Genomic DNA, 19,117 nt, shown 5'->3' with positions numbered 1-19,117 from the left:
ATGAACAACACGGGATGAACAACTCATCCCAACATCAGCATCCAAGCCAGCATCCTGGGAAACCCCTCCATCCCTAGCAGAGCAGAACAGTTGGCGCCCTGTGCCTGGGGCCCCTCACGTGGCAGCAGCCCTCTGGTGGCTCACTTGGATCCTGATGGCCTAGGACAGTCTCACTTACAAATCTTTTAGTCGGTGCCCGGTGTCAGCTAGGCCAAGTACCTGCAATAGGCTAGCCCAGGCTTCTTGAAGCAGCAGGAGAGAGTGCCAGTCCCAGTGCCCCAGGCTTGACCAGACCTAACACATCTGAGATTCACACGTTGTTCACTGCGTGACTTTTAGGGTCCACCTTCTACTTGGTGAGTCAAAGAAGCCCTCGCTCCTAGGATACAGTCCAAGAACAGTTGTCTTTCAGAAAGAAAAGCAGAAAATCTCTGCTGCTGTTTTTGCTGCTGCCGCTATGTTTTTAAATTAATTTTTATTGGAGTATAGTTGACTTACAATGTTGTGTTAGTTTCTGCTGCACAGCAAAGTGAATCTGTTATACGTACACATATATCCACTTTTTTTTAGATTCTTTTCCCACATAGGTCATTACAGAGTATTGCGTAGAGTTCCCTGTGCTATACAGGAGGTCCTTATTAGTTATCTGTTTCATATATAGTACTGTGTATATGTCAGTCCCAATCTCCCAATTTATCCCTCCCCCCCTTTCCCCCTTGCTACTATGAAACTCTTAGAGGAAAATATAGGCAGAACACTCTCTGACATAAATCACAGCAAGATCTTTTTCAATCCACCTCCTAGAGTAATGAAAATAAAAACAAAAATAACCAAACGGGACCTAATTAAACTTAAGAGCTTTTGCACAGCAAAGGAAACCATAAACAAACAATAAAAGACAACCTTCAGAATGGGAGAAAATATTTGCAAATGAAGCAACCAACAAGGGATTAATCTCCAAAATATACAAATGGCTCATGCAGCTCCGTATCAAACAAACAACCCAATGAAAAAATGGGCGGAATATCTAAATAGACATTTCTCCAAACAAGACATACAGATGGCCAAGAAGCATCTGTATGATGAAAAAAGATGAAAAGCTGCTCAACATCACTAATCATTAGAGAAACGCAAATCAAAACTACAATGAGGTATCACCTCACACCAGTCAGAATGGCCATCAACAAAAAGTCTATAAAGAGATGCTGGAGAGGGTGTGGAGAAAAGGGAACCCTCCTGCACTGTTGGTGGGAATGTAAATTGGTGCAGCCGCTATGGAGAACAGTATGGGGATTCCTTAAAAAACTAAAAATAGAGCCACCATATGACCCAGCAATCCCAATACTGGGCATATATCTGGAGAAAACCATAATTCGAAAAGGCACATGTACCACAATGTTCATTGCAGCACTATTTACAATAGCCAGGACATGGAAGCAACCTAAGTGTCCATCAACAGAGGAAAGGATAAAGAAGATGTGGTATATATACAATGGAATACTACTCATCCATAAAAAAAAGAATGAACTAATGCCATTTGCAGCAACATGGATGGACGTAGAGAGCGTCATACTGAATGGAGTAAATCAGACAAAGACAAATATCATATGATATCACTTATATGTGGAATCTGAAAAACAGGGTACAAATGAACTTATTTACAAAACAGAAATAGAGTCACAGATGTAGAGAACAAACTTATGCTGCTGCTATTTTTTTTTAAGTGTCAAGCCCTGCAGTCTGTGCAGCCTGTGGAAGAAGGAAGAAGGGCAGTGATGTTGAGACACAGAGGCCAGTCCGGTGTCCGTAGGGCCTCCTCAGACAGCGGACGGCAGAGGGGAAGAGCCTCAGGTGACTCAGCTTGGCTGGCTCAGGACAGAGGCACTAAGTGTTATACCTTATTACTTATACAATCCTTTCAGCTTACATGTTAGCAGGGCCATCTCTCCCTTTATATAACCAGAGTCCCCAGGTAGACGCTCGTAGCTTCCTGTGATTGGAATCAAACTTTCCCTCCATTGCAACATCCTGGCTTCCAAAGAGGCTTCTTTCTCCCAGCTCAGGACCCACTTCGTTCTTTGCCCCTGGAGTCACCACCTTCTTGCATAACAGACGGTCACATTCCTCCCTCAGCCATATAATCCCTATTACACAATAAACAGTAAGATAATTATAGCCCAAAATACCTTTTTAAAGATGAATGATACCAATGAATTTATCAGGAGTTATTTCGCCACTCTTTCCCAAATTCTAATGTAAGTAATGATCTAATACTTAAAAGAACAAACTTGTTAGAAAAGATGTGTTGTTTTAATCTGCAGTATCCTTTTCAATTGAATCCTAGTTGAAGATAATTATATTTTAGCTGTAATTTTTCTGGGTCACAGGCCAACTAAAAATTTCTAGTTACATAATTGAAAATTATGTGGTTCATCTCTATGTTGATTGGCTTTGCTTGATGGAGTCCTGAGGGAAATCGTGCCATTTCATTTCTGATCAAATTCACATTTGAACCCACATGTCCAGAATTCTCACTGATGCCACTAAAATGAAAGGAAATTGAGAACCGGATCTCTAAAAGGCCCAATGGAAGTTTTCCTTTGGGTTTTTGGACCTAGGTTTTACTTGTCAATTTAAAAAATAAATTTGAATGTATATTTATCTTTCAATAGGATTTTTTTAAACTCTTCTGACCCCTAGGGAACACACGAGATGTATTAAATTTTGAAATAAACACTTTCTGGAGATGAGAGAAAGTAGACAAAAATATTCTGGAAAAAGATGTTTTATTAAAACACCATTTTTTCACATATGCGGAAAGAGTCCACACGTGAAATAGAGAATATCAGGAAAACGAGCAACTCCTTAGAACGCTGTGGGAATCACAGCGTGAGGCTACCAGCATTAAGAACTATATCCTGGTTTAGCAAAGACAACCAAGTACACACCTGAAAATGAGAACATGAGGAGTTTTTCTCTGGTACCAAATAAGAATGGTTCTAGGACACTTTTACGTTATTGACTCTTGAACTTAAAGTCAGTAAAATTTGGAATACAAAAATTAATGTAGAAAAGCAAACTAGTCTACCACTAGTAAAAAGGAAAGCATATTTGTTACCTGTTCAATAATAGCCTTAATGTAAAATAGAAAATTGATTTCCATTAAGTATTCAGAACAGACACATTTCGATGGCCCGAAGAATAAAGAATCTTTAATAGAAATATATTGCTTTGTGGTTATATTAATTTTAAAAGGCATCCCAAAGATGACAGGTGTTTTTTTAATAGCAAAACCCAAAACCTGATTTGTGACATTACATGAGCAATACTCATGAAGTTCATTAATATGTTAAAAGTTACACAGACACAGAGCCCAGTAAAACATTGCCTACAGTGGGTTAACATTCCCAGGGGAACAAAACCAGTAAGAGTATTTTGGAAGAAATCAAGGAATGTGAAGATAAATAAATTAGAGATGGCAGGAAATGGGGCCAGTGGGGAGGGTTTCAGGCAATTAGTATTATACGTAAAATGGAAATAGAGAATAGAAGAACATGCTGAAAGTTATCAAGGCCCTTCTTCATTTCCTCTGAGGAGAAAATAATGTGACACGTAAACATCTTTTAATCTATGAAGAACAAAGCCACCCTTCTCTTGATGTCACTGCAACATTGCACAAGAGTTAACTCAATCTGTGTGATGGGGTGTGGATTTCAATCCACAAACCCAGATGTGCATGACACAGCACAGTATTAACTTTTCTTCAGAACTACTTAAATCCAACTCGAAATCCCTGCACAAAAGTAGCAGGAAGTTCAGTCACCCTTACGAGGGGTGGCGGTTACCAGAATCCAACGAGGCCAATCAATCAGACTTGCCCCGATCACAGCCGCCGGTTCACAGGGGTTGCCACCCAGACCCCTATAGCCCAAGCCACTTGGTTTCGAATCCAGCAGTTCTGCCAATTCGAAGCGGGATAAAGTTTGTCAAGGCCAAGAGTCGTGGTGAGCAGGAGGCGTTATCCTCCCTGCGTGTGCCACACGGGAGGCCTTGCCATTATCCAAGGGCGCCTGCACAGTGCAGGGTGGGGGGCTCCATCACCCCAGGACCTGGCAGCTCTTTGGGGGCGTCTACCTTCTCGCCCTCTCTCTCCCCTCTCCTGGCATCATGCATGATCTCAGGCTGGGAAAGGTGGGAATGAGAAGGGGCAGCTTCTATGAGTTTTTGAGTAGCTGCTCCTTGCCAAGCCACAAAAAGGAGTGAGGGTGAGAGCCCTGGTTTGCTCTGTGCTTGAAATGAGAAGGGTGGTGGCAATCCAAGGGAAAGGATAAATACCAATTAATTTATGGATAAGTGGTGTTGCACTGGCATTGCCTATGTCGTGGACCAGCTGGGATTCTTAGCACTCGTCCTGCACAGCCCAGGGGCGGCTGCCAAACATCGCCCCCCCTAATGCTCTGGCCTCGGCAGCACTGGCCTCCTTCCTTGTCTTGTTACTCTTCTCCTTCCCAACACGGGACCTTTGTGTACCTTCCTCCTTAGCCTCAAATCCATCCTTTAGTCTTCTTTCTTTCCTTTTTGAAAAATTCATTACCTTGTGGAAGTTTTCAACAACTCCTCTCCAAATATTGTCATGATAATGACATGTCCTTGGCGACTTTGACCTGTAGACAGAAGGATACTAATATTTCATGGTAGATCTGTAATTTCTTGCTAGGATTGCTACTTTTATCTGACGCTCCTCTTATTTGATCAGACTCTAAATCATCGTGTTTGGACTGGTACGAAACTTGAACTGAAGTGTCAGGTTAGGATGCACTTTATGATGAACTTTTAACTTCCAGAAGTGGAAAGGTAAAGCAATTTTTATAGTTTTGCTCTTCATAAAAAACCAGGATATTAAATTCTAGGAATTCCTCCTAAAGATTTACTCACACACGTGGAAATGATGTACAACATTATTTACTGTAGAAGTTAAAATACTGAAAATAATCTAAATGTTCACCAAAATAAATATACATCTATATGCATAATGGGATAATGAGCAAATGTTAAAAAACAGAACAAGGAAGCTCTTTTCAATATGGCATGATCATTAAAATGTTTTAAGGAATTAAAAAAAACTAGGTAAAGGACACTATATGTGGCATATAATCATTTTCATAGAAGAGGAAGAAAAATAAGATATATTTGTATTTGCTTATATGAGCATGAAATATCTCTGGAAGGATGCCTAAGAAAAAGTCATGGCTGGTTGTGATGAGAAAAATAGTGGCAGGGGACAGAAGCAGGAGCAAGATATTCTATAAATATATGAATATATTATCTATTCAAAATAATTAAACATTTTAAAATGTTCTAAAATAAAGATTAGTGGGTGGATCTGCAGACTTCCACATCTGAACAAGATGGAGTAATATGGGCCAGATTTACCCTCCCACCTGAAAAAACAAATAAAATACATGAAACAGTGGTTTTCAAGACATTTGACAATGAAGGACATTGATCCCTGAGAGATGGGAAACACTAAGGTGAGGCCTAGAATCGCCCCAGCTTACTGACTTGAGAGAGTCTCCAGGTTGTGGTATAAGGAAGGGGAGCCCAGGTGGGACCAGCCTGAGTTGATGTGGAGCTGAGTCTGGGGAGAACAGGGCAGCTAGAATTTCAAGGGCAGAACACCACAGAAGAGAGCCATATGGGAAGGAGCCCCAAGATCTGCAGTGGGTACCCCCTGAGTACTCAGCAGAGGACTGGTGAGAGCGTGTGTGCAAAGAAACTACCCAAGACTAGGAAAGGCACCACTAGAAAGAATTAGAAGTAACAGTGCCCAGAACACACCCAAGGCTGGGAAGAGTGTCTGTTCCCACCAGCCAGACTGAACGACCTGATGATTGGCAGGAGGTTGAGTAGAGCACACAGAAGGGTCTTGCCTTAAGCGTGTGAATAATTTGTAGATTATGCATTGCTCCAGACTGCCTAATAAATCTTAAGAGCAAAACCCAAAAGGGTCAAACTACCTCCAAGTAATGTAATTGCATCCTAGAACAAAGCTCAAAAATGTTCAGAATATCCAGCTCCCCAAAAGTTCTATATCTCAATGAAAAATATATTAGGCAGGCAAAGAAGCACCAATACATGGCCCATAATGAATGGGTAATTCAATGAACTGAAGTTGTGAACTAAGAATTAAGAGACAAGAACAATTAGATGGTCATTATAACAGTATTCTATAAATTCAAAAAGTTAAGTAGAGACATGTGAGATATAAAAAGACCAAAATTAAAATCCTAAAGGTGGAAAAAAAATGTGTGAGATTAAAAATGCTTTGATGTTGATGGGATTATCAACAGACCAGACTTTACAAAATAAAAAAAAAGATTAGTGAACTTGAAGTTATAACAACAGAAACTATCCAAAATGAAACAAAAAAGAGAGTTTTTAAAAATGAAGAAAGTGTATAAATGGACACTCTGGAGGATATAAAAGAAAGGTAAGAACAGAAAGAATATTGGAAGAAATAATGGTCCAAAACTGTCCAAATTTCATGAAAACTATGCCTACAAATCCAAGACACTCAAGTCTTATTAAGCACAAGAAACTGTACCAAGAAAACCATATATCATGTGTCACATCATAATAGCTCAAATTCAATGACATAGAGATCTTAAAAGCAGCCAGAGGGAAAAAAGACTTATTGTATACAGAAAAACAGAGCTAAATATAACACATTTCTCATGAGAAACAATACCAGTGAGAAGACAGTGAGTAATATCTTTAGAGGATTAAAAGAAAAATGCTGTTAACTTGGTATTCTATAGCCAACAAGAATATCTTTCTTAAAATGTAGACATGCAAAGAATGAAAGACTTCATCACCAACACACTCCCACTACAAGAAATGTTGAAGAAAGTACTTTAGGCAGAAGGATAGAAATCTGAATCTACACAAAAGAATGAAGAAAACAGAAATGGTGTTCATAACAATATAATTTCATATATATATATATATAATTTTATTATTTAAAATTTTTAAAAGATAATTGAGTGCTTAAACAAAAATAATTATGATATGATCTGAGATTCATAACATATGTAAAAGTAAAATGTATGGCCCACAAGGTACAAACATAGGGGAAATAGAAACAAAAGGATTTTATCAAAAGGTTCTTATAAAATATCACTTGAAGGTAAACTGATAAAAAATAAAGATGTATGACAGAAACCACTACAGCAACCACTAAAAAGGGAAAACAAGGAGTTTTCATTAAGTCAAAAAAAGATACTAAATGAAATCATGAAAAATATTCAATTAATCAAAAAGATAGGAAAAGGAAACAATAGATGGGACAAATAGAAAGCAGATTATAGATTTGAACCTGATTACATGAATAATAGTATTAAAAGGAAGTGATCTCAACAACACGGGGTGGGAGGGGGAAGCTGGGGCAAAGTGAGAGTAGCATGGACATATATACACTACCAAATGTAAAATGGATGGCTAGTGGGAAGCAGCCACATAGCACAGGGAGATCAGCTCGGTGCTTTGTGACCACCTAGAGGGGTGGGATAGGGAGGGTGGGAGGGAGGCTCAAGAGGGAGGGGATATGGGGACATATGTATGCACATGGCTGATTCACTTTGTTGCACAACAGAAACTAACACAGTACTGTGAAGCAATTATACTCCAATACATCTATTAAAAAAAAAAAAGAACAGTGATCTCAACAACCCAATGAAAGGCAGAGATTTTTAACAGCAAGATGCAACTATAAGCAGCCCACAAGAAAACGACTTTAAATACAGACACAAATAGTTTAAAAAGTAAAGTAAGAAGATATAAAATGTATAAATAGTAGTGTTCAGATAGTACAAATCTAAAGAAAGCTGAAACGGCTATATTAATAGCCAAGCAAAATCAATGTCTGAGCAAAGATTATTACCAGAGATGGTAAAAGTCATTTTGTAATGAGAATGAGGTCAATTCATCAAGAGCACATAACATTCGTAAACATTTATGCATTTATTAACAGAGCTACAAAATGCATGAAGCAAAAAACTGATAGAACAGCAAAAAGAAATAAACAAATCCAGAATTATAGTCATAGATTTCAATATCCCTCTCAGTAATTGATACAATGAGGAGACAGAAAATCAATAAGAATATAGAAGAATAGAACAACACTATCAACCAACTTGACCTAATCAATGGCAACAGAATACATTCTGATAGACCACATTCTGAGCCATTAAAAAATCCCAATTGGGGCTTCCCTGGTGGCGCAGTGGTTGAGAGTCCGCCTGCCGATGCAGGGGACACGGGTTCGTGCCCCGCATGCCACAGAGTGGCTGGGCCCATGAGCCATGGCCGCTGAGCCTGTGCGTCCGGAGACTGTGCTCTGCAACGGGAGAGGCCACAACAGTGAGAGGCCCGCGTACCGCCAAAAAAAAAAAAAAAAAAAAATCCCAATAAATTTAAAAGAATTTAAGTCATACAAAGTGTATTCTCTGACCACAATGGAATTACATGAAAATCGATAACAGAAAGATCTCCAAAAATTCCCAAATAGCTGGAAATTAAATTACACATTTTTATATAACCCATAGGTCACAAAAAGAAAACAAAAGGGAAAACTGGGAGTATTTTGAACATAACGAAGATGAGAACACCACATATTTTTCACAGGACTCTGCTAAAGCAGTACTTAAGGGAGATTTATAGTACTAAATAGCTATATTAGGAAAAAAAAGTCTCAAATCAATAATATCAGCTTCCACCCTAAGTAACCAGAAGAAGAAGAGAAAATGAAACACAAAGTAAGTAGAATAATTAAACTAATAAAGACCAAGGAGAAATCAGTGAAATATAAAACTGAAAAACAATAGAGAAAATCAATATAACCAAAAGCTAATTCCTTAAGCAGATCAATAATATTGATAAACCTCTAGCCAGACTGACTAGGAAAAAAGAGAGAAATAACATAAATACGCTCAACATCATTAATTGTTATGGAAATGCAAAATAAAACCACAATAAATACCGCTATGCCGCTGATATAGTGACTAAACTTCAAAAGACTGCCCATATCGAGTATTTGAGGACGGGTAGCAGTTGGAATTCAAACACTGCTGGCGGAAATATAAAGTTACAACCTTTCTGGCAAAGAGTTTTGCAGTTTCTTAAAAGTTTAAGCCCCCACCTACCATATGATTTAGTCATTCCACTCCTAGGCATTTCCTCAAGAGAAATGAAAGCATATGTCCACACAGAGAGATTAGTACACAAAACTCATAGCAGCTTTATTTGTAATAACCTCAAACTGGAAACAAACCAAATGTTCATCAGTGGGTGAATGGATAATCAAACTCTTGTATAGTCATGCAAATGGAATACTACTCAGCAATAAAAAAGGAAGAAACTGTTAACACATGCTGCAACAAGGGTGAGTCTCGGAATAATGATGCTGAATGAAAGAAGCCAGACCCTCCCAAAGAAGAACACATACTGTATGATTCCATTTATAGAAAATTCTAGACAATCCAAACTAATCTGTAGTGACAGAGATCAGTGATGTCCAAGTGGAAGGGAATGAGGAGAGGGTCAGGAGGGAGAGATTACAATGAGGAAACTTTGTCGGGGTGATAGATGTGTTCCTTTCTCTTGAATGTGGTGATTGCTGCACAGGGATATTCATAAGTCAAAATCTATCAGATTGTCCACTTAAAATATTTGCAATTCATTGTATGTCAACTATACCTCAATTACAGTGTTCAAAAGATTAATGGACAAATATAAGTAAATACACAAACAAATAAAAGGTTTGTTTCTTACCAGCCACTCACACTAGTCAAAACAGGAAGCACTCATTTATCTGGAGCTTGGCAAAAACATCAATGAAGGTAAAGAGGCCTGTTTGAATTTGTTTTTATTATGCCTCAAATTAACTAAAAATATACTCCATGGTGAGTTTTTTATAAACTCATTAAGAAAACAAGATATTGCGTTCCCAACAAATTATTTACAATTAAAAAAATCCATCTAGGACTTTCTCTTCCCGGATATTTATACTAGTTCTCTATCTACGATAATTCTAGTTGGGAGATTCATTCTGCACAGTGGAAATTCGGTTGCACTCTGGTCTCATGCTCTACACAATCAAATGAGAATATATTGGTAGGACTTAAGATCTTTCTATTTGTGGTTCAGATCGAATAGGATTGCCTATTTCTGATTGCTTATGCCTAAGCCCTGTGGAATCAAAAAAACTCTCACAAAAACTCTATTGACCGAGTGTGTTTTTACAGATTGGCTTGGTCTGCATCAGGTGTTCTCTAATTGTTTTATGTCCATATTTCTGTAGTTGTCTCTCTTCACCTCCTAAACATTGAAACAGAAACGGTGTTGCAGTAAAGAATTCAAAGGCTTTGAAGTCAGGGGACCTGGTCCAGCCGCAGCACCACCGCATCCTGGTGCCACCCTTGGGCGCTGGGCCCTACCTTTTTCTGCCTGTTTCTCCCAATAGCACACAGGGAGGATATACCCAGGGCTTCTGTGAGGATTAATCAAGGCAACTGGACAAGGCTGTCAGCCGAGAGCCCAACACATAGTGAACATTCAAAATCACAAGAGTGGACTTCCCTGGTGGTCCAATGGTTAAGACTCTGCCCTTCCACTGCAGGGGGAACAGGTTCGGAGAAGTAAGATCCCTGCATGCCGTGCAGCCAAAGTAATAATAATAATAATAAAAACACAAAAGCTGCCTTTGAACTGCAAAAAAATTTTAAGGCAGGGTCCAATGAGTATAAATTATAGCATTACATAGCAACATGACTGCAATATATCCTAGCGACAGCAGAAAGTCTAAAAATTAGTATTTGATCAAAAAGAATATTTACTAGAAGGTAGACTTTAAAAAGTACATAATTAAAGCGAAAAGACCTAGTTTAAATTCCAACTTTGGCACGTTAATAGCTGGTTGGTTATTTTATTCTAACTGACAATCTCGTAGTCTGTAAAATGGACATGACCTGGAAATAGTAGGTGTTTGCTGAATACATACTGAGAGATTAAATCAAAGATATGGTCTACAACCGTGTTTTCTATACTTTCATCTGTCTGATAGCATCAGATCTCTTTGAGGAAAAGCCATAGAACTGATGGATTTTCCCAATATATCAGACACTAGTCGTCATGTACTTCTCTCTGATGACAAACATGGAGCCATTGCGTGGCTCCACGGGGCACTAGTGGCTTTAGAGCCTGAACTGTGAAGTTCAAAGCTCAAGGGGGTTCCAGGAGCGATCAGAGACCTAGTGTGAACCCATGTCCACTCACAGAAAACCCGAACTGAAAAGCCCCCTGCAGTGAACACTGAGACTTAAAGTTTGCTTTTTTTTTCCCCCAAGCAAAATGCCATGTTCCCTGATGTTCATAGCTGTTTAAAGATTATTTTATTCCTTTCACAGGTCTCCCGTTATGGCTGGAGGTCTCTTTGCTGTGGATCGCAAATGGTTTTGGGAGTTGGGGGGCTATGACCCAGGTTTGGAAATCTGGGGAGGAGAGCAATATGAAATCTCTTTCAAGGTAAGCCGTCAGCACCCTTCTCACACTAGGTTGGCATCATTTTGACCATTCTAATAGAATGGCGTCATTTCGTTTTGTGACCTCCTATGTTGCAAATTAACAATGAAAATAGACATGTCATTTTCCCACCTCAGCTTTTGGATGAGAGAAGCTACTTCCTTCTGATGTTTCTGTGAGACGTAGTCATGCCATAAAAGAAACACAGATGAGAAAGAATTCAAAATCCCACTTGCAGGGGGGAACTGTGGTGTGCCAGCACTTCTGCCGCCCTGCTGGTACTGCATTCCTTCTCAGGCACCTAGAACAGACAGACAGAGGCATGAAGGTGAAAGAAATGGAATTACTGGAGCGTTTGCCCATTGTGTTTGTTCTCGAAATAATACTCCACCTTTTGCCTGTAACCACTATTCCACAATTTCAATAACAGAAGAGTATTTTTAAATTCTGTAATAATCTAAATGGGAAAATAATTTGAAAAAGAATAGATACCTGTATATGTATAACAGAATCACTTTACTGTACACCTGAAACTAACACAACATTGTTCATCAACTATGCTCCAGTATAAAACAAAAATTAAATAAATACAATATGAATGACAAATTAAAGCTATTCTTTATATAATTCCAAAACAAGTGAGTTTTTTATTTTTATCTGAAGTTGCCCAGGTTTCCACTTGTTTTGACCATAAGTACTCACAAAAATTATACTTTATTACATATATATACATTCATATATTATATATATACATATAGGATATATGCAAGTATATGATAGAATATCAAATTTCAAGGTTTGTAAATGAAAAAAATTTACCACAGCACGTGAAGACCAGATAACCAAAGCAAAATAAACTGTGCAAAAGGATTTTTTTTCCTTTATCATTGTCATTATTCATATCGAAGATATAGTGATTCTTGCAAGATTTATCATACAGAAATCTCACTAAATAAATCAGCTTTCCTAATTACCTCTATTATAAAATCAAACCAATTCTTGGTAAGAAAATAAAGTGCATTCTGAATATAGTAAAAGTCAAACTTAATAATCCAGCTAAACTTTTTGAATTTATGCATAAAAGAAATTGACAAAACTGGTTTTTATTTAACTGTAACAACTACATTCTATGTGTTAGCAGAAACAGTATGTTGTCCCCAAAGTGTCATAAAATAAATATTCCAAAGAGAAACTCAGGAGACACGATTGCAGGACATCTAGAATTTTCCATCTCACTGCTGGCAATAAGCCTTGAAATACTATTTATTAAATTAGTGCTTTTCTTTTTTACCATCACTGAAACACACCTAATTTCACATCTACGTTACTTTTTTCTTAAACTTTGTATACATACATTTACTCCATTTATTTAATGGTATGTGATGTACAGATGCTAGGCCAAGTGCTTTATATAATTTAAAACCACAACTCAGAGAAGTGGGTATTATTCCATTTTATAGATGAAGAAACTGAGACTTAAAGTTTTAAAATTTTTAGATTAAATTTTTTAAGTTTTAAAGATTAAATAAACTACCCAGTGTCACTTAGGGATTAAAATGCTCCACCTCTACTTAACTGCAGAGAATATAGAAACTTAAAATTGTCTGTTCACTCAAGGCATACCTACCAACACCATTCCAGAGTTCACGGTTAACCTTTTGATCTCTACCTAATGGTTCCTCTCACTGAACAGAGGTGAGTATCCTCATTATACCCTAAGAGCATAGCAGCAAACTTTGTACTGACCCTGGCAAAATACTACTGATTATCAGATATGGGCCAAAGTTGGGTGCAAGTTTACAGTAATACCTTCCACTGGAAAAACAGAATATTGCATTTGACTCCAGCAATAAAGGAAAACAGGCATTGCTGTATTTGCAATATCATCAGAAGTTAAAGAATGCTTTTTACTTCTCATGGTTCAAGATTTTTTTTTTGTTAGATTCTCTTCATTCACGAATTCTTTAACTTTAAAATGCTATTAAGAATATCTGCATTCTACAAATAATAAATGCTGGAGAGGGTGTGGAGAAAAGGGAACCCCCTTGCACTGTTGGTGGGAATGTAAATTGATGCAGCCACTATGGAGAACAGTATGGAAGTTCCTTAAAAAACTAAAAATAGAGCTACCATATGATCCAGCAATCCCACTACGGGGCATATATCCAAACAAAACTATAGTTTGAAAAGATACATGGACACCTATATTCATAGCAGCACTATTTACAATAGCGAAGACATGGAGATAACCTAAATGTCTATTAGTAGATGAATGGATAAAGAAGATGTGTACATATATATAATGGAATATTACTCAGCCATAAAAAAGAATGAAATGATGCTATTTGCAGCAACATGGATGAACGTAGAGATCATCATACTAAGTGAAATCAGTCAGAAAGAGAAAGGCAAATATCATAGGATATCACTCATATGTGGAATCTAAAATATGACACAAATGAACTTATTTATGAAACAGAAATAGACTCACAGACATAGAAAACAAACTACCAAATGGGTAAGGGGGGGGGGTAAATTCGGAATTTGGGATTAACATACACACACTACTATATATAAGATAGATAAACAACAAGGACCTACTGTATAGCACAGGGAACTATATTCAATTTCTTATAATAACCTATATTAGAAAAGAATCTGAAAATACATATATATATAACTGAATCACCTAAAACACTGTAAATCAACTATACTTCAATTTTTCTTAAAAATTGTTTAATAAGAAAAAACAGAAAAAGAAAATCTGTAGTAAGCAGGAGATACCTGGCTTAGAATAATAAACTGGGTGTGGATAAAAGTACTGTGGGAAGTCTGCAGCGTTTGCAGAATGGACATTTGCATTCTAAATCACAAAGGTATTTTCTAAGACAAATATAAACTTGAACCTCTCATTTCTCTGTCACTTGTATCTATTGCTTCTCTTCGGGGTGACCTGAGATTTTATTACCCCATTTTCTCTTTCTCAGTTATCTGTCATTCTGAAGGATATAATTGGAATGCAGCCCTGTCGTCTTTGTCTAGAAACCATGGCAACAGAGCTAGAGGTTCAGGACTAAATTGCCCCAGGTTGTTTGATTGAAATGACAGATCCTTTGGCAACAGCTATATCTTACAGGGTCCCATTTCAGACACATCTCTCCATTCTTCCCGCTATTGTGTGCTGACCTTGGGGTTCCTGTCCCTCCCTATTAGGATTTGTAACATGAGGGGGACACCCTCAAGCAGGATTAGATAGAATTTGCATGCAAGATGAAGAATTTTCTCCATATGAGAGAAAATGAAAGAACTGTCTGCAAATAGCTGTGTTCAATGGTATTAAAAAGTCAAAGAAAGATGGAATATCTGCATTTTGGGACACAGTCCATAAATTGCGATTAATTTTACACTGTAAAGCACGGTCAGATATACACTGGTCAGCCCTTCATGTTTGAGAGTATGTACGGATAACTGAGAATTTACTAGTCTATTTCACACCATAATATAGAAATTGTTTCAAGTCTGAAACTTAGAAGCTCTAATTCAAAAGATTTCTGTCTGTGGTTGTTATCAGGCATCTTTGCTTGCTGTTTGCATTTCAACCAAAGAATCATTTCACTGATGTTTATGACAAGATTCCATGGCTGAATGAAAATATTTCCAGAAAACTCTGCTTTATATCAAGGGCTGAGTTTTTGGTCAGACGGGATTTGGCTAAGAGGGCTCCTCAATTCCCTGTCTCTGTAAATATCTTTCCTTCCTTTTTCTAACATCTGACTAGGTGAGTGGATTTCATGCCATCACATAGAAACCAACACAGCGTAATTTTCAGGAGTCCATCAAGGAAAAGGGCTCTCTAGAGAAATGATCTCTCTGCACCGAGCCCAGTCTTCAATCGCTTTTAATATGAATCTGAATTCTCACGTGGCCCAGAATTATCCAGCTGCCTCTCAAACGTTGCTAGGTTAGCCAGCTGCCAGGAAGGAGAAAGCACCATTCACTCAGTCACTCAACAAGTTTTACTGAGCATCTAATTTACACCAGGCAGTGTTCCAGGTACTCAATTTGGAGCTGCATCTGGAAACAAAGAGGAAACCAAGACAGACTACAGAGTGTTACATGAGAGAGACAACCCTCCTTTAAACGGTGTGTGCCACTTAAGTTACTGAAACAGTGTTAACACCGTTATGGGTCTCTGATTGCCCAGAGTGTGTTTTTTGTGTGTGTGTGTGTTGTTTTTTTGTTTTTGTTTTTGTTTTGCGATGTGCAGGCCTCTCACTGTTGTGGCCTCTCCCGTTGCAGAGCACAGGCTCAGCGGCCATGGCTCACGGGCCCAGCCGCTCCGCATGTGGGATCTTCCCGGACCGGGGCACGAACCCGTGTCCCCTACATCGGCAGGCGGACTCTCAACCACTGCGCCACCAGGGAAGCCCCAGAGTGCATTTTTATACCCATTCCCCAAAGATCAAAGTCCAAATGTTAGCATTTTCAGAAGAAAACTCTTCCCAGAAAATAAAAGTGAACAATAAACACGAATTAGTTACCCACATGATTTAGAATGAAGCCCAGGGACTCTATTCCACAAAAATCCTCTGGCATGAGACATAAAACTTAAATCTGCATAGAAGAGCATTAAATTTGGTTTGTCCTTTTCCACGCCCAGGAGCATAACAACACGGTCCCACCTTGGTCCAATATTTCTTGGGCCATCTTTTGTCTGGGGAGAGCTTGTGACCTCTAGCCTCAGCTGTGCAGAAACCTTCAGCGCTCCAGGTGACGTGAATCTGAGCACCATATGTCCTAGAGCGAGTCTAATAAGTCTGGAAGCCCCACGGCCTATCTGAAATCACTCGTAATGGATTGAAACACCCCACGCAACCACCTTTGTTATGTGCTCTCGTCCTTCCCCTGTGTTAAGCTTACGGTTCAGACATGTAAGGAAATTTTAACTTACCTCTCACAGTCTTTCAGCCCTTACCAGTCACTAACTCATTCAACCGGCATTTACTTATCGATTACAATGTGCCAACTCTGGGCTAAGTTCTTGAGGTTCCAAGATAAATGTGAGAAAGATTCTCTCCAGTAGCTGCCTGGAGAAGGAATTCATCCCAATTTCTCACTATTGTTTGGAACATATTTTATTTCCATATTCACAGTAATAGTTTAGGAACATATTCAGGAGGCTCTTCACCAGCCTCCCTCCCTCTCCTCTTTCAACTGATCTCCATTTTTTTATTCATTTATTCCCTGATCGCTTTATTTTCCCCTCCTAAAAGTTCACAGTGACTCCTAAGGACCCCACAAATCACAAATCAGATTAGCATATGAATCATAAACCAGGGAACTTTCTCTCAACCATCTGCCTCAGCTAACCATCTCCAGCTACAGTGCCAAACCAACTTAAGTAGTGTTTTCCTTTCCTTCCCAGAAAAGAGGGAAACACAAACATCCATCACTGTCCCTATTTATTGCAGAGATTTTAACCAAACAGACTTTGATGAAATTTTCCCTGAAAATTTTAGTCATCCCCTCTAAAATATTAATCAGGAACCTTCACCATGAGTCCGTGTACTGTGCAAGCTAGACTCCGCAGAAAAATGCAAAGGAAGCCCAACAGAAGCCTTCTTCGGATCAAGTACAATTGAGTTGAATATTTCACCCATTAAACATAAACATTAATTAAAGCAGAAAAGCACAAGAAAACCTATGTTAAGAATCTCCTCTTAAGTATAACACACAAATGGACATTTATTCACCAATCTTCTAATGCAAGAGAGGCCAAAGCTGTCCCTTCTGCCTTTGGGTCCTCGGATTGGGATAAACTAGAGATGCATGGACCACATCCACATTGTATCCATCATGAGTCGCAGCTTGGGCTCCTTTAAATTGGAATGAGAACCTAAAGACACTTGGAAGCTATGTTCATGCAGTCATAGAATCCTTCCGGTTTTTTATGGGTTTACCCAATCCTTTAGTGTTACTTTGCTCACGTCTAATTTGACAGCAATTTGTAAACAACTCCATCTTTCAAACTCCTCAACTTAGTTTTGACACGAACAACAATTCTTTTCACAACAGTATTTCACCAATTCAAGTGATATTTCATTAAATTACATAATTACAATTTTTAAAAACTAGCACAATCCCCTTTGGGAAGAAATGCCTTTGAGATACCCATGTAACTTAACAATTGTGCGCCAGAAGTTCCAGGTGTATTCGATGCAGCCTGTATTCGGCACAGGTCCACCATAATATGAATGCCATTCAATACGTTTACAGAGAGACTAGAGAGGGATGTTTCACACAGTAAATTGAACAGATTCACACCTTGCTGTCGAAAACTCTCAGTCTCATAAGTGACAGGAAAAGCTCACGTAGCACAGGCAGCTGCATTGCTGACTTTGCACAGAGGCAAATCACCCGGCTTATTGGGCTCAGGTCTGGGGCGAGGCTCTCCCCTCTGGGCCTCATCCCTACCCAGGTGCCCCAGTCTCCTGCCCTCTGTCCAGGGGACTTACAGGTACCCAGGTTGCTGAGTGGCCAGGGTCTTATAGTGATGAGTCAGGGCAGGGGGGCAGCCTTGGTGACCTTTCTCTTGTCTCTTCCCCTCTTGTGCGCTGGTCCAACAGACCAGTTCCCACTCCTGTTTGCTAGCGGTCACTTCTGTTCCCTTCCCTCAAGCCCAATCTTGTGTAGTCTCTCTAAACTGAAAAAAAAAAAAAATCAGTCCTACAAGAAGCCTCTGGGGTTTCCTTGAATCTTGGCGTCTACGTGGCTGGGGGTAGGGAAGAAAATGCTCCCCAAGGAAAAATAGAAGATGGAAAACACAGTGAACAAAGGGAATACTTAAGTTTTAATCCTGCCACATACAAATAAACATTTCAGCTCAAAGAGACTAAAACATACCTGAGATTTTACTAGACAGCATCCGTTTATTTTGTACCCCTTTATGACTTTCAAAATCTTTACATGGAGCTCCCTGTGTCCCAAAGTCCTGGCCATTCTAGTCCTCCTATGGTGGTAATAACTATTATTTGGTCCTTTAACAAGGAAAAGTAATGACTTAGCATCTAAAGGTCACGGAATTAAATTTGTTATTCCATTCAACACTAATGCAAGGTAAAATATAATTTCCATCTCATAATTGCAAAGGCAGGCCATTACCTAGTTAATACCAAAGGAGCAGAATTGGGGTTCGCCCTCAAAACCATTAGGCTAATTTCTCTTAGCCGGAAAAACTAGAAGACTTTATGCCCTGATGCACAAGTGGCTACTGTCATTCTCTGAAACCACTTTTAAAACGAAATAAACTTTGCTGGTGGGACTTTGCTGGTGGCGCAGTGGTTGGGAGTCCGCCTGCCGATGCAGGGGACACGGGTTCGTGCCCCGATCCGAGAAGATCCCACATGCCGCGGAGCGGCTAGGACCGTGAGCCATGGCCGCTGAGCCTGCGCGTCCGGAGCCTGTTACTCCGCAATGGGAGAGGCCACAACAGTGAGAGGCCCGCGTACCGCAAAAAAAAAATAATAATAATAAATGCAGG

At 39.0% G+C, this 19,117-nt stretch overlaps 1 protein-coding gene across 3 annotated transcripts in view; it reads left to right on the top strand.

Moving 5' to 3' along the window:
- The window catches only part of GALNTL6 (polypeptide N-acetylgalactosaminyltransferase like 6), a 1,150,777-nt gene that overhangs the window by 1,026,390 nt on the left and 105,270 nt on the right, over positions 1 to 19,117 (top strand). For all 3 annotated transcript variants that reach the window (XR_009564434.1, XM_030879235.2, XM_060301350.1), the window contains one exon: positions 11,463 to 11,580. Coding sequence is in view for 2 of the 3 variants with exons in the window: in XM_030879235.2 (XP_030735095.1) it covers positions 11,463 to 11,580 (118 nt within the window). In the remaining variant the exon portion in view is untranslated. The remainder of the gene's footprint in view (positions 1 to 11,462; positions 11,581 to 19,117) is intronic.

The sequence above is a fragment of the Globicephala melas genome, chromosome 6, assembly GCF_963455315.2.
Source record: "Globicephala melas chromosome 6, mGloMel1.2, whole genome shotgun sequence".
NCBI lineage: Eukaryota > Metazoa > Chordata > Mammalia > Artiodactyla > Delphinidae > Globicephala > Globicephala melas.
Note: the sequence above shows the minus strand (reverse complement) of the source record. Positions and strands in the feature narration are given on the sequence as shown.